General features: G+C 38.0%; 1 protein-coding gene across 1 annotated transcript in view; it reads right to left on the reverse strand.

The window, feature by feature from the left end:
• LOC150088267 (centrosomal P4.1-associated protein-like) overlaps positions 1-13,789 on the reverse strand; it is a 452,284-nt gene that overhangs the window by 100,414 nt on the left and 338,081 nt on the right. Inside the window, exon 9 of the mRNA XM_090370091.1 lies at positions 2,057-2,221. Within this exon, the coding sequence (XP_090226217.1) occupies positions 2,057-2,221 (165 nt within the window). The remainder of the gene's footprint in view (positions 1-2,056; positions 2,222-13,789) is intronic.

The raw sequence follows: 13,789 nt of genomic DNA on the forward strand, positions 1-13,789 counted from the left end.
TTAGTCTTTTTTTATATATTTTTCCTAGTACCTGGGAGCAGAACTATTGGTCTGTATGATTTTAGATCAGTGGGGGGTTTCTCTGGGTTCTTCAGGATTAATCTTAGTACTACTTTTTCCAGATTTTAGGGAATATTTCCTCTGTTATGCAGTGATTGTATAAGGCTATAAGTTTATCTGGTGCTATTTCAGTAATTGTTTAGAACAGTGAGAAGTCCACCATCATTCATTTTACTAATCTTTCTCTCTCTCTCTCTCTCTCTCTCTCTCTCTCTCTCAGAGCCTCATAAACCTCAATCAGGTCACCTCTGAGATCCCTGGCTGCCATGCTCTGTAGTCCACATAATCAGTCTTTCCTCATACAGTTGCCTTTCTGCCGATCTCATCAATCAAGTTGCCCATCTTTGGACCCTTTCAAGTGCTTTGTACAGTGGGATTATGACCTCCTTATCTCTATATAGTGTTCGATAAATCATCGATAGGTCACCATGTACATTCCTGGGTGTTTGTTTATATTGTTCAGAAAGCTTCGTATCTGCCTGTATTGTAACTCCCAGATCCCTTTCCTCCTCCACTATTTTTAATTCAGTCCCACCAAGTGTATAATTTATTTGTGGGTTGCTATTCCACAAGTGTATTCCCCAATGACCTTAAATTTAACAGCATTAAAACATAGCTGCCACTTCTCTGCCCATCTGTGAAATCTCTTTGAGTCATCTTGAAGGAGCAATGCTTGGCACTGATCATTAACAACTTTGCCAATCTTTACGTTATCGACAAATTTTGGCGTCATGCCTTCTATCCCTTCGTCAATGTCATTTATGAAAATGAGAAACAACAGTGGTCCAAAAACCAATTCTTGAGGGACTCCACTCCTGACGTTACACCAATCTGAAGAATATCCATTAATCAAAATCCTGTACCTCCTGCCCTGCAACCACCCAGCAATTCCATCTTAGAATCTTACCAATAATCCAAACCTGTTGAAGCCCATACAGTAACCTCTCATGAGGCACAGAGTCGACAAACCACAAGACCCTGAATTTCAGGAGAAATGTCCCCAAGCAAAGCATTCTCACTACTCTTTGCTGTTCTAGTCTCAGGCATGATTATATTAAATTTAATTTTAAAAATAACCAGATATTGCACCAGATAATGCTATAAAATTACAATTTGTATAGCATTAAAAAATATACACAACTTAGTCTATTATAAATTATAGGTGGTAGATGACTTTCATCAACCGGTGAAAAACCACCACTTTGCTTATTGGAGGCTTGAAGTGGTGAAACCCATGTTTAGTCTCTAGAGCAAAGTTTCCGGCATCCCCCTCCTCCCTTACTTCTCCTTCAACCCATGCACGGTACTAAGTACTATAGGTTTTGATACCTTTCGTGTTTGGGGTTTTTCATAAAAAAAAAAAAAAAAAAAACTCACTTATATATTACTTATACTAGAAATTAATATAAATTATTAGTCTCTAGTATAATTAAAAAAAGGACTAATATTCTTTTTTTCAATCCCAGAGAAGTGATGCAATGAATATTACTATTATTACATGATGTTTATAATGATATAATAAAAGCAATGATGGTAAAATTTTGTCCTACTTTGAATTGCTTTTAGTTGCCAGTAAGAAAAAAAAATTGCCTATTTAATCAGAAAATGCAAACACATGCATTTTCTTGGATACTACAGCAAAATTATGCTATAAAATTGTGTAATGTGTTTCGTTAAAAAATTACAATTTGCATTGCATTAAATCTGAAAAAAAAGCCTATCAAAATCTGAAAAATTAAAGGAATAAAAATATCTAATTAACAGAGTCCAAAAATTATAGGGGCTCAGCATGGCTTTTTAAAATTTCAATGAATTTAGAGCACATGCATAATTATTAAAGAGTCCTCACTCTAGCAGTATAAGGCCTATGCCCCAGATTGACTGAGTCTCTAAATTAAATAATGAGTTTTTCTGTATCTTAAAGGAGAAATAAAAAATAAATAAATAAAATAAAAAATACAAGAAGAAGAAGAAGAAGAAAATAAATAAAACCTACTTTAACACAAGACAGTAGTTCTAAACGCTGCATTTCAAGCTGATGGACATCCTCTTTCAATCTATCACGTTCTTTTTCTAGGTTTATAAAACTGTTTCTCAATCTTCTGATTTCATATGACCATTTCTTCTCTTGCTTTTTCATATCTTCCTGCATCTGGGCAATCTAATAACATTAAGCAATTTTTAAGTGTGAGGTAAGGAGAAGGATGAAATGAGTGAATTGATTGATTTTTGCGGTGCACAGACAACTAACGAAATGATGCACCAAGCTCAGTAATTATACACTTTAAAAATCGATGGTTATGCATATTAGCATTAGCATTACTAGAGGCATTTGATGCAAGAAAGCAAGCTTATGCAGCATCAGCCAAAAAAAAATAAAATAAAAATAAATAAATAAATAAATAAAAAAATAACCACTTCCACTTCACCCCTATGTTCATTCGAAATAACTGTCCAGCTGAGCCTTAAACTTATTTAGGCTATCAACTTCCATGACAAGGGATGAAAGTCTATTCCACCAACCAACCACCCGCTGGCTAAAGGCAAATTTCCTCACGTCTACCCTACATCTGTCTTTTCTCAATTTGAATTTATGCCCTCTCAGGTGATTATTCTAAGCAAGAGGAAGAATCCCATCAGCATTGAGCATGCTCAAACCATTCAAGGATTTATACACATATATCAGATCATCTCGCTGGTGCCTAGTCTCCAGAAACTAATTTGCAAAACTTAAGTCTTTCTTCGTAAGAGCACCCCTTTGTTCCATTCACTAATCTTGTTGCCCTTCTCTGTACTCGTTCCAGCAGCTCTACATCCTTCTTGAAGTGAGGCCTCCAGACCTGTATACAGTACTCTAGGTGTGGCCTGACCATTGCCTTATACAAGGGAATAATCACCTCCTCATCCCTGCTAGAAAAATTCCTATATATCATCGACAATACACCATGAGCTACTCTTCCAGCCCGTCTGCACTGCTCAGAAAACTTCATATCTGACTGCACAACCACCCCCAGGTCCCTTTCATTCTCTACCACTGTCAGTGTAGTACCACAGAGTTGATATGTTGCTCTGGGGTTGCCGTTTCCCATATGTAGTACTTTACATTTGTCAATATTAAACTTCATTTGCCACCTCTCAGCCCATCTGCTCAACCTTTCCAGATCCTGTTGCAGTAGCATAGTGTGAGTAGTGTTCTTGACAATCCTGCCAACCTTCGTATCGTCTGCGAACTTGGACATTACGCTTGATATACCATCATCAATATCATTTATAAATACAGAAAACAATAATGGACCCAACACTGAGCCCTGAGGGACTCCACTAATAACATTAGTCCACGATGAGCAGTGTCCATTGATTACCACTCAACCACCCCTTTATCCATTGATTACCACTCAACCACCCCTTTATCCATAGCAGCAATTTGCCTCCAATGTCACACTGCTCCAATTTTTGTAGCAGTCTTCCATGTGCAACAGTATCAAAAGCCTTTCTAAGATCCAAGTATATAATATCAAAGTTATTCCCTGCATCCAGTTCTTTTGTGACTGCATCATAGTATCCAATCATGTTGGTCAGGCAAGACTTCCCCTTAACAAAACCATGCTGTGTCTAAGCTATAACTGAAGTCTTGTCTAAATGATCCTGCAGTGCTTCTTTAACCAGTGCCTCCATTAATTTTCCTGGAACAGAAGTTAAGCTTACAGTTCTATAATTACTTGTGTCAGCCTTTGATCCTCCTTTGTGAATTGGGGTCACATTTGCACATTTCCAGTCTATGGGTACCTCCCCTGAGTCCAAGGAAGCTCTCATAATTATGGATAAGGGTTTGCTTACTTCCTTTGCTGCCTCCTTTAATATAACTGGATAGATCCCATCCACCCCGGTTTCTCCTCCACTTTACTCCCAGTTATTTCATTTTTCTTCTCTGCCATATGTCTCATTAGTTCATCTGACATCCACTTAGGCCTAAACCTTGAACAATATTTCTTAGTTGGTATGTAAAGGCTAGTAGCTTCCAAGATAAGTTCTTTGAATGCTTAACATTTTGAATTTGCTGTTGGTAACATCATCAGTTGGTCCCACTGTATAGAATTTAAATACTGTCTCAGTCCATCGTAGTCGCCTTTACGGAAGCAATAACCCTTCCCTTTACCCCTAATGGTAGTTACCTCTTTGAGTAAATCCCACTTCAGCACACTGTGAATAAGAAACTGTACAGAGAAATAGAGTGGGCCAGTAAATCAGAGAGTCTTATAATGGGGGATTTTACTTTCCCAGATACTGACTGGAATTTGGGGGTTGGTGATTCACACACTAGCAAGGCTTTTGTGGATTTATTGGATGATTGTTTTCTACATCAGCATGTTCGGGAGGCAACTGGAGGGAGTAATACTCTTGATTTAATTATCAGTAGTGATTCTTCATGCATTAAGAATCTGAAGATAAATGAACCACTAGGTGGCAGTGATCACAGTGTTCTGAAGTGGGAGTTACTAAAAGAGGTAACTACCATTAGGGGTAAAGGGAAGGGGTATTGCTTTAATAAAGGCGACTACGATGGACTGAGACAGTATTTAAATTCTATACAGTAGGATCAACTGATGATGTTACCAACAGCAAATTCAAAATGGGAAGCATTCAAAGAACTTATCTTGCAAGCTACTAGGTTTTACATACCAACTAAGAAATATTGTTCAAGGTTTAGGCCTAAATGGATGTCAGATGAACTAATGAGGCATATGGCAGAGAAGAAAAATGCATGGGATACATACAAATTAACACGTGACACAGAAGCCTATGATAGATACAAGTTGATCTGTAACCAAGTTACAAAGGAGGTTAGGCAGGCGAAGGCAGACTACGAGAGTTCCTTGGCAAGGGATGCGAAGAAAAACAGCAAAGAGTTCTTTACTTATGTAAACTCTAGAAGGAAGGTGATGAATCACATTGGTCCACTTGATATCGATGGGTCAACTGTTCATGACCCTGCTCAGGTAGCTAACAAACTAAATGAATATTTTGCATCGACATTCACACATGAGGAGTTATTCAGCGAGGGGAATGCCAACTCTATTCAACTCTAGCAGTAAGGTAAAGAATCTTGTAATAACTGAGAGTACAGTGGAAGAGAAATTGTTGAAGATAAACACAAGAAAGGCATCTGGGGTGGATTGGATCTATCCAGTTATATTAAAGAAGGCAGCAAAGGAAGTAAGCAAACCCTTAGCCATAATTATGAGAGCTTCCTTGGACTCAGGGGAGGTACCCATGGACTGGAGATGTGCAAATGTGATCCCAATTCACAAGGGAGGATCAAAGGCTGACACAAGTAATTATAGACCTGTGAGTTTAAAGTTCTGTTCCTTGAAAATTAATGGAGGCACTGGTTAAAGAAGCACTGCAGGATCATCTAGACAAGACTTCAGTTATAGCTCGGACACAGCATGGTTTTGTTAAGGGGAAGTCTTGCCTGACCAATTTGATTGGATACTATGATGCAGTCACAAAAGACCTGGATGCAGGGAATAACTTTGATATTATATACTTGGATCTTAGAAAGGCTTTTGATACTGTTGCACATTGAAGACTGCTGCACAAATTGGAGCAGTGTGGCATTGGAGGCAAATTTCTGCTATGGATAAAGGGGAGGTTGAGGGGGAGAAGACAGAGAGTGGTAATTAATGGATACGGCTCATCATGGACTAATCTTATTAGTGGAGTCCCTCAGGGTTCAGTATTGGGTCCTTTATTGTTTTCTGTATTTATAAATGATATTGATGATGGTATATCAAGCTTAATGTCCAAGTTTGCAATGACACGAAGGTTGGCAGGGTTGTTAAGGACACTACTGACACTATGCTGCTGCAACAGGATCTGGAAAGGTTGAGCAGATGGGCTGAGAGGTGGCAAATGAAGTTTAAAATTGACAAATGTAAAGTACTACATATGAGAAACGGCAACCCCAGAGCAACATATCAACTCTGTGGTACTACACTGACAGTGGTAGAGAATGAAAGGAACCTGGGGATGGTTGTGCAGGCAGATATGAAGTTCTCTGAGCAGTGCAGACGTGCTGCAAGAGTAGCTCATGGTGTATTGTCAATGATATATAGGAATTTTTCTAGCAGGGATAAGGAGGTGATTATTCCGTTGTATAAGGCAATGGTCAGGCACACCTAGAGTACTGTATACAGGCCTGGAGGCCTCATTTCAAGAAGGATGTAGAGCTGCTCGAACGAGTACAGAGAAGGGCAACAAGATTAGTGAATGGAACAAAGGGGTGCTCTTACGAAGAAAGGCTTAAGTTTTGCGAATTACAGTGTCTGGAGACTAGGCACCAGTGAGGTGATCTGATAGAGGTGTACAAAGCCTTGAATGGTTTGAGCATGCTCAATGCTGATGGGATTCTTCCTCTTGCTCAGAATAATCACCTGAGAGGGCATAAATTCAAATTGAGGAAAGACAGATGTAGGATAGATGTGCGGAAATTTGCCTTTAGCCAGCGGGTGGTTGGTAGGTGGAACCAACTTCCATCCCTTGTCGTGGAAGTTGATAGCCTAAATAAGTTTAAGGCTCAGCTGAACAGGTATTTCGAACGAACAGAGGGGTGAAGTGGAAGTGGTTATTTTTTATTTATTTATTTTACTTTATTTTTTTTTTTTTTGGCTGATGCTGCATAAGCTTGCTTTCTTGCATCAAATGCCTCTACTAATGCTAATGCTAAAGCTAAAGTGTATCCCATCACATCAAATATATAAAACTAAAAAATAGGTAAATCATGATAAAAAAGATGCAAGAGTGTATATGATAATTAAGAAAAATTTAAAATTTTTTAAAAATTGCAAAATTTTAGACATCTTTTTCAGATAAAAGTTGATAGCGTATAAGGTTGTTAGAAGGATAAAAGTACTAAAACCTAACTGGTATTCATTACGAAAACACCTTGACATTTGATAAAAATGGCTACAATGGTGTCACAATAGGGGAATATGATTCTAGTGTGGCTGAGGATTCAGAAAAAGTGAACACAGAATTCTGATTCCACAAGATGATGTATGAGACATGATAAGGTCTGCAATGTGCAAATAGAACCAGTATATACATAGATGCCAACATTTGACATTCACAAAGCTAGAGAGAGACATCTATAAGCAGGGAGAAAACAAGTGGCTCCTCACTGCACTAGAAATTAAATTACAATTCTTCAGTCTGGCGAAATACACATTTTATATTAAAATAAAGCTCATCTAACATTTTTTGGTCTGTGGATTTCTGTTTGAATATTCTATTAGATTGATTTTGATTGTTTTAAGAAACAATATTTCAGCCTTTGTCCTATTCACAAATGTTGAATCAAAGTTTTGTTCATAATAATGGCCCTGCTGTCCAGACTTGGCTGTCAGAAGCATTCCAAGCTTCACTAGAAATAAAAGATCCGACCTCAGTTTTTGTTTTTTTTAATATGACTGAATATTCTTTTGCATTCAGCACTGATATGAGGAATTGTAAAAATGCAAGGCACGACTTGGGAAAATCTGTTATATTTCAAGCTTCCTTGTGCACTTCTTAGTTCTTCAACCAAGACCCACTGTACATCAATTATTTCTTCTTTCATTATAGCATCTGGTAGGTTTTCACCCTGAAATTATCAGAACTAATGCTGCAAAACATCAAAAAAAAAAAAAAAAAGTTGAGCAAAATAGAAACTTATCCATAAAAAATTTCGAATTTGAAAACAATGCACTGCAAATGTGTTACCCTTTTCAGATTTCACAAAACATGGATGATCTTGTGTAATTATCAGAACTAATGCTTCAAAACACTAAAAAATAAAAAAATAAAAAAATAAAAAAAAAGTTGAGCAAAATAAATAGAAACTTATCCAAAATAGTAACTTATCTTATTTCTTGGGCATTTTACTGAATGAAATTATTAATTAGCTTCAAACCATAAATTCTACTGAAATATCATATTATGGTGTGTTTCTATTTTTCAATGTAGACTGCTACAGCATGCCTGACATTTTTATTTAACAAAAATACGTACAAATTCACAAAATTAAAAAAAAAAATCCAATTTTAATTTAGTTTTATTCTTTATTTATTTAATTTCTCTGAAAATGAAAAGGCATAGAAAACTTGAGTTTCTACAAAAATACAAAAATCTAAGTCACCAACTATGTTCTACAGTGGTAAAAGAGAGCAGGGTCAAATTAAGTAAAAGACAGATTTTCCATTGTTACTGTTGACAGTTGGCAGCTCTGTATATATTATTACATTTTTAGCGGTGGCAAGTTTCTATGTGAGCCAAGGCTAGCTCTACGGTGTGCAACTTTGCAATAAATATGTTGCACTTTGAGGCAATCTGCTTAGAAATCACGGTCTGGAAAGACAGCGGCAGATTGCAGAGAGAGAGTTCTGACTTCAAACTATTGGTACACACTGGCACAAAGTGAGACTGTTCAGCTTGGTGTGCTGAGTACAGTTGCAGTTAGACTGAATATGAAGCGTTGGCCATCACCCAGATCTTAAATAAGTTGCAGGCTGAAACATGAGCATGCCAGAGGTGGAGAAGGTTGCCTTGGTGATGGGACAACCTCGTCTGCTGTGATATGTACTCTGTGCAACTCTTGGATATGAATACCAAAATGACGGTTGCCAGTCTGATGAATGTTACAAAAATAGAGCAGTCTGGCAGGGATTTCCATTCAAAAGCATATTGTAAAGCCATCTTTCGCTTTCACATGGAAATCCTGAACATGAGATATTCAAAATGTTCCAGTAGAAATATGGATAGCGTGATGGTAGATAGGATTGTACCACTGTACACTTTCTACGAGAGGGCCAGTCTAGTTAGTTGAGTGATTTTTGTGCTCAGTCATTTTGGGTATAAAACAATGGCTTACCAGAACCTGACAAAACTGTCAATATAGTACAGCAGTTGTTCAGAATCTGGAGAAGCTAGTAAGACATTATTGGATAGAAGGCCCAGAGATAAAAGTATTTTTAATTTTACATTTTGTCTTTACAGCTGCATTCATAATCTATACTAATTGAGTCACTTCAAGTACTGCATGCCATTGCTACCCAGGCAAAGATACGGCGATAGCCAACTATTGGTCTACTTGATTCCTGAACCACTGTTCTCCTCCAACTATAATGTGATTTCCTCCCTGCTACCTTTAGCCTTTTGTCTGATTTCCAACCTTTGGGAGACATGGCAAAATCAATAACTGACCTTGTTGGTCCAGGAGAAAACTATAAAACTGTTCTTTCTTGACCTAAATATAACCGCACACAAGGTACACTGCCTAAGCCCTAACTGAATTTTCCCCACTTCTGATATCATGGTTTCCCAGAGACTGAATAACCCAGAATTTTGCTCTGTACTGAAAAATAAACAACCCCATCAACTAGGGCCATTTTATAAGATTGGGCAATTTTTGCTTCCTTCCCCCACTTAAACGGTCCAAAACATTGCCTGGCCCTTTCTCAGCCACTAACTGACATATCAAAATAAGAAACATGTGAATTTACTTTGCTTGAGAAGTACTATGACAGTGTAGTTACTGACTTGTTAATCTGTAGTTTGGAAACCCTTCACACCAGGTGCAATTATGCCTGATTTGCACTTGGAATATACCAAAAGTATTGAAAACATCAATTGAAAAAGGCATAGGTAGCAATATTTCTATAAATATGGCATAGGTAGCAATATTTCTATAAATATGGCATAGGTGCTCATTAGTATCCTGTTTTGCGGAGGTGTAAGCTTGGCTCCATATGTTCAGTGACACCAAGAAAAAAGAAGTGTAGCTGTTGCTCTGTCCCAGGAAGGGCTTTCTACGAGTGCTATCGCTGATAAAATAGGCTGCCACCATTCAACAGTATCCCAGGTACTGAAATTAAAGCATGAAACCAGTGATGTGAAGAGGACCTGGATCAGGCGCCATAAGAGAGTGACTATACCTTCCCAAGATTGATATTTGAAACAGCTATGCCTTCGTAATCCCCATGCTAGTGCTACTGATCTAAAACTGGATTTTGAGATGGCCTCTGGTGTTGACACGCACACGAACTATCCAGAGTGCTTTCGGAATTTGGTCTGCATGTCTATCGGCCTAAGAAGAAGACTTTGAGCCAACAAATAAGGAAGAAGTGACTTGCTAGGGCTAAAACACATGTTTTATGGACAAAGCAGCAATGAGATACCATCATCTTTTCTGACAAATCGAAATTCAACCTGCATAGCTCGGATGGGAAGAGATATGTCAGAAGATGAAAATCAGAGGATATCATCCTGACTGCATAACACTGATTGTAAAGTTCCCCACCAATCAGATGGTCTGAGAATGCATAACAAGCAGAGGGGTTTGGTCGAATTAAGTTTATTAACGGTTTGTTTGTTATTTGGTTTTTAGGAGCATTAGCAACTAAGGCCATATTGCTCCGAGAATATGCGATGGTCATTCCCTGACCTTTCCGCATCCTCCGTATTTGGTGGTGACGGGCTTGAAGCCCAGTCTAATCAAGAAGCGTGTGTTATGCACTGCTGCTCCTTCGCACCTGGCTACAGAGGCGCCCAATGTCATCTGCAAATTGTAAATGGTTTAGGTACTCTCCATTCACATTGACTCCATTCTGCAACCAGTCTAATCTTCTGAAAGCTACCTCAAGGTCAGCTGTAAACAACTTCGAAGATATTGTGTCTCCTTGTCGAATCCTTTCTAAATTTTAAATTTGCTACTGTCTTTGTCTAGTCTAATAAAGGAGGTAGCGTTCTCATACATTTTCTTCAAAATCACAATATATGGGGTATGTACGCCTTTTATTTCAAGCGCCGAAACATTGCCTTATGCAGTATGGAGTCAAATGCCTTTTCATAATCCTCAAATGCCAGGCAAAATGGTGTTTTATATTCATTTGCTTTCTCCATTAGCTGTGATATTACGTGAAAATGATCCACAGTTGAGAATCCTGTCCTAAAATAAGCTTGCTCTTTTGGTTTATTCTCATCAAGTATTCTTTCTAACCTGTTAGTAATGACCCTTGTGAACAACTAGTAGATTTGGGATAACAAGCTAATTGGTCTATAATTTCCAATTTATGATTTATCTCCTTTCTTATGCAGCAAAACTATGATTGCATTATTCCACTGCTTAGGCGTCACACCTTTTCTAATGCACTTTGTGAAGAGCCTTGCCAGTTTTTGTGTTATGTCTCTTCCTCCCAATTTTAACAACTCTACAGTAACTTCATCTTCCCCCGGGGCTTTCCGATTCTTCATTTTCTTCAATGCATGTTCTACCTCATCAGGAAGGATATCAGGTATGTCGTATGTGTTACTAATTTGCGATCCATCTTCCCCACTGCTGGCGTCATTCCCTCGCTCCTTGTATAATTTTCTATAGTAGAATTCTGCTATTTGAATCATGCCTTCTCTGCTATTTATAAGCACACTATTGCTATTCTTCAGTTTCAGTATCATTCTTCTTTCTGTATTACTGCTCATGGCTGCTGATTTAAGTCCTTTGTTTTCCCTTAATGCCTTTTCTACTTTTCTTGTGTTAAATCTTCTTATATCCTCTCTGAGTCTCTTTCTAATGGCTTTGCATAACTCAGTATACTCAATTTTCTCCCTCTCAGTGTTTTTCTTGCTTTTCATCTGTCGTCTTCGGTTCATCATGACGAGTGTTTCTTGACTAATGTTTTCTTCTTTGGATTTCTTTTTCCCTATAGGTTTCTTGGGCTTTATCACTTTCGGAAAGTTGTAATATTCCTTGTTGATATCTTGGTCTTGAACAGTCTGCAAAAGCTCAAACTTGTCCTTAAGTTCCAGTACATACTGCTTTTTCTCCTCTTCTATTATCTCAAAGACTTTCGTATTACTTACTCAAGTCAGTTTTTTCCTTTATTTTCTTACCTCTATATCAAGTGTACATCTTACCATTCTGTGATTACTTCCAACGTTTACTTGTTCAGGATGGTAACATCATTCACGATATATCTTCTGTTAGCGAGGATGAAGTCGATTTTGTTAGTTGTTACTAACGAAATTGCCCTTTACTTGAAAAAAAGTGTTCATTACTGACAATCCTTGAGATTCTGCAAATTCCACAAGTCTTTCACCAATTTCAAAATTTTCTATAGTGCCCCTTTCTGTGCTATTTGGTCTCTTTCCAACATTAGCATTGAAGTTCCCCCATAATGATAGTGTAGTGGGTTTTCTGCTCAGCTAGAAGACTCAATTTCTGTATACATTTCTTCAACCTCTTCATCATCATGGCTCGATGTTGGTACATAAATTATTATAACCTTTAGCTTGTACCTCTCAGAATTCCTGAGTAGTAGTCTTGATACACATGGTGATTACTTTTGAATTCCAAAATATTGTTTTTTATATCTTTATGGACCAGAAATACAACTCCACCTTCGCTCCTTTCACTGTTTCCATTGGTGTACAGCAGATTTCCACTTGATAAGCTTATAAGTGATTAATTTCTTCTTCTTCTTCTCGAGTCAGCCAAACCAATGATATTCCAATTCCCATTTTCTAATTCCTTTTCCAGCTCTAATATCCTGTCTTCACTGATGAGCGATCTTATGTTGTAACAGGCCAAGTTCAGTTTCTGTGCATGGCAACCTAGTCGTATCCAGATATTCTTAGCACCCTCTGCTTCCACTCTGATTCTCTCGCTGCCGAAAGAGGGGGAGTGAAAGCCACTGGGGACTGAAGGCCATTTGTATCATCTGGCTGGAGGGTTTGGTCTTTTCTCTTCACGCTGACCAGGTGTCTTGAAGAGAACCACCTACACGTTCGTTGCCACCTAAGTGACGTAGTGGGGCTTACCATTGAGATGTGCATGAGTGGATTTTAGGGAGTGAAGCCAACCGGACTTCTCCCAAATCTTCTGAAATAGAAATATATTGGATCCATCAAGTGTTTTAGATTGAGTGTCTGATAACACACAGAATGCCTGTTCTCCTCTAAGCATATGCATTTCCAATTCACAAAGGGGGATCAAAGGTATATTCGAGTAATTACAGACCTGTTAGTTTAACTTCTGTTCTGGGGAAAATGATGGAGTCACTGGTTAAAGACGCAAGCAATACAGGATCATCTAGACAAGACTGTTGTTATAGTTCTGACACAGCATAGGTTTGTTAAGGGAAAATTTTGTCTGACCAATTTGATTACATACTACAATGTGGTCACAGAGGAACAGGATGCAAAAAATAATTTTGATATCATATATTTAGATTTCAGGAAAGGCTTTGATAGTGTTGCATATGGAAGACTACTGATCAAATTGGAAAAGTATGGCATTAAAGGCAAGTTCTGCTATGGATAAAGGGATGGTTGAGTGGGAGAAGACAGAGAGTGGTAATCAATGGATACTGCTCTCCATGGTTTATTGTTATTGGTGGAGTCCACAAGAGTTCGGTTTTGGGCCCATTGTTGCTTTTTATATTTATCAATGATACTGACGAAGGTATATCAGGGTTAATATCCAAGTTTGCAGATGAGACAAAGGTTGGCAGTGTTGTTACTGACAGTAATGACAGTTCATTACTACTACAGGATCTATAAAAGTTGGGCAGATGAATGAAAGGTGGCAACTCAAGTTTAACATTGATAAATGTAAAATACTGCATCTGGGTAGCACTAACCCCAGACTAACATACCAACAGTGTGGTACTACACTCAGGACAGTGTAGAATGAAAA

This window comes from Mastigoproctus giganteus, chromosome 3 (assembly GCF_048544385.1).
Source record: "Mastigoproctus giganteus isolate SK-2022 chromosome 3, ASM4854438v1, whole genome shotgun sequence".
NCBI classification, from domain to species: domain Eukaryota; kingdom Metazoa; phylum Arthropoda; class Arachnida; order Uropygi; family Thelyphonidae; genus Mastigoproctus; species Mastigoproctus giganteus.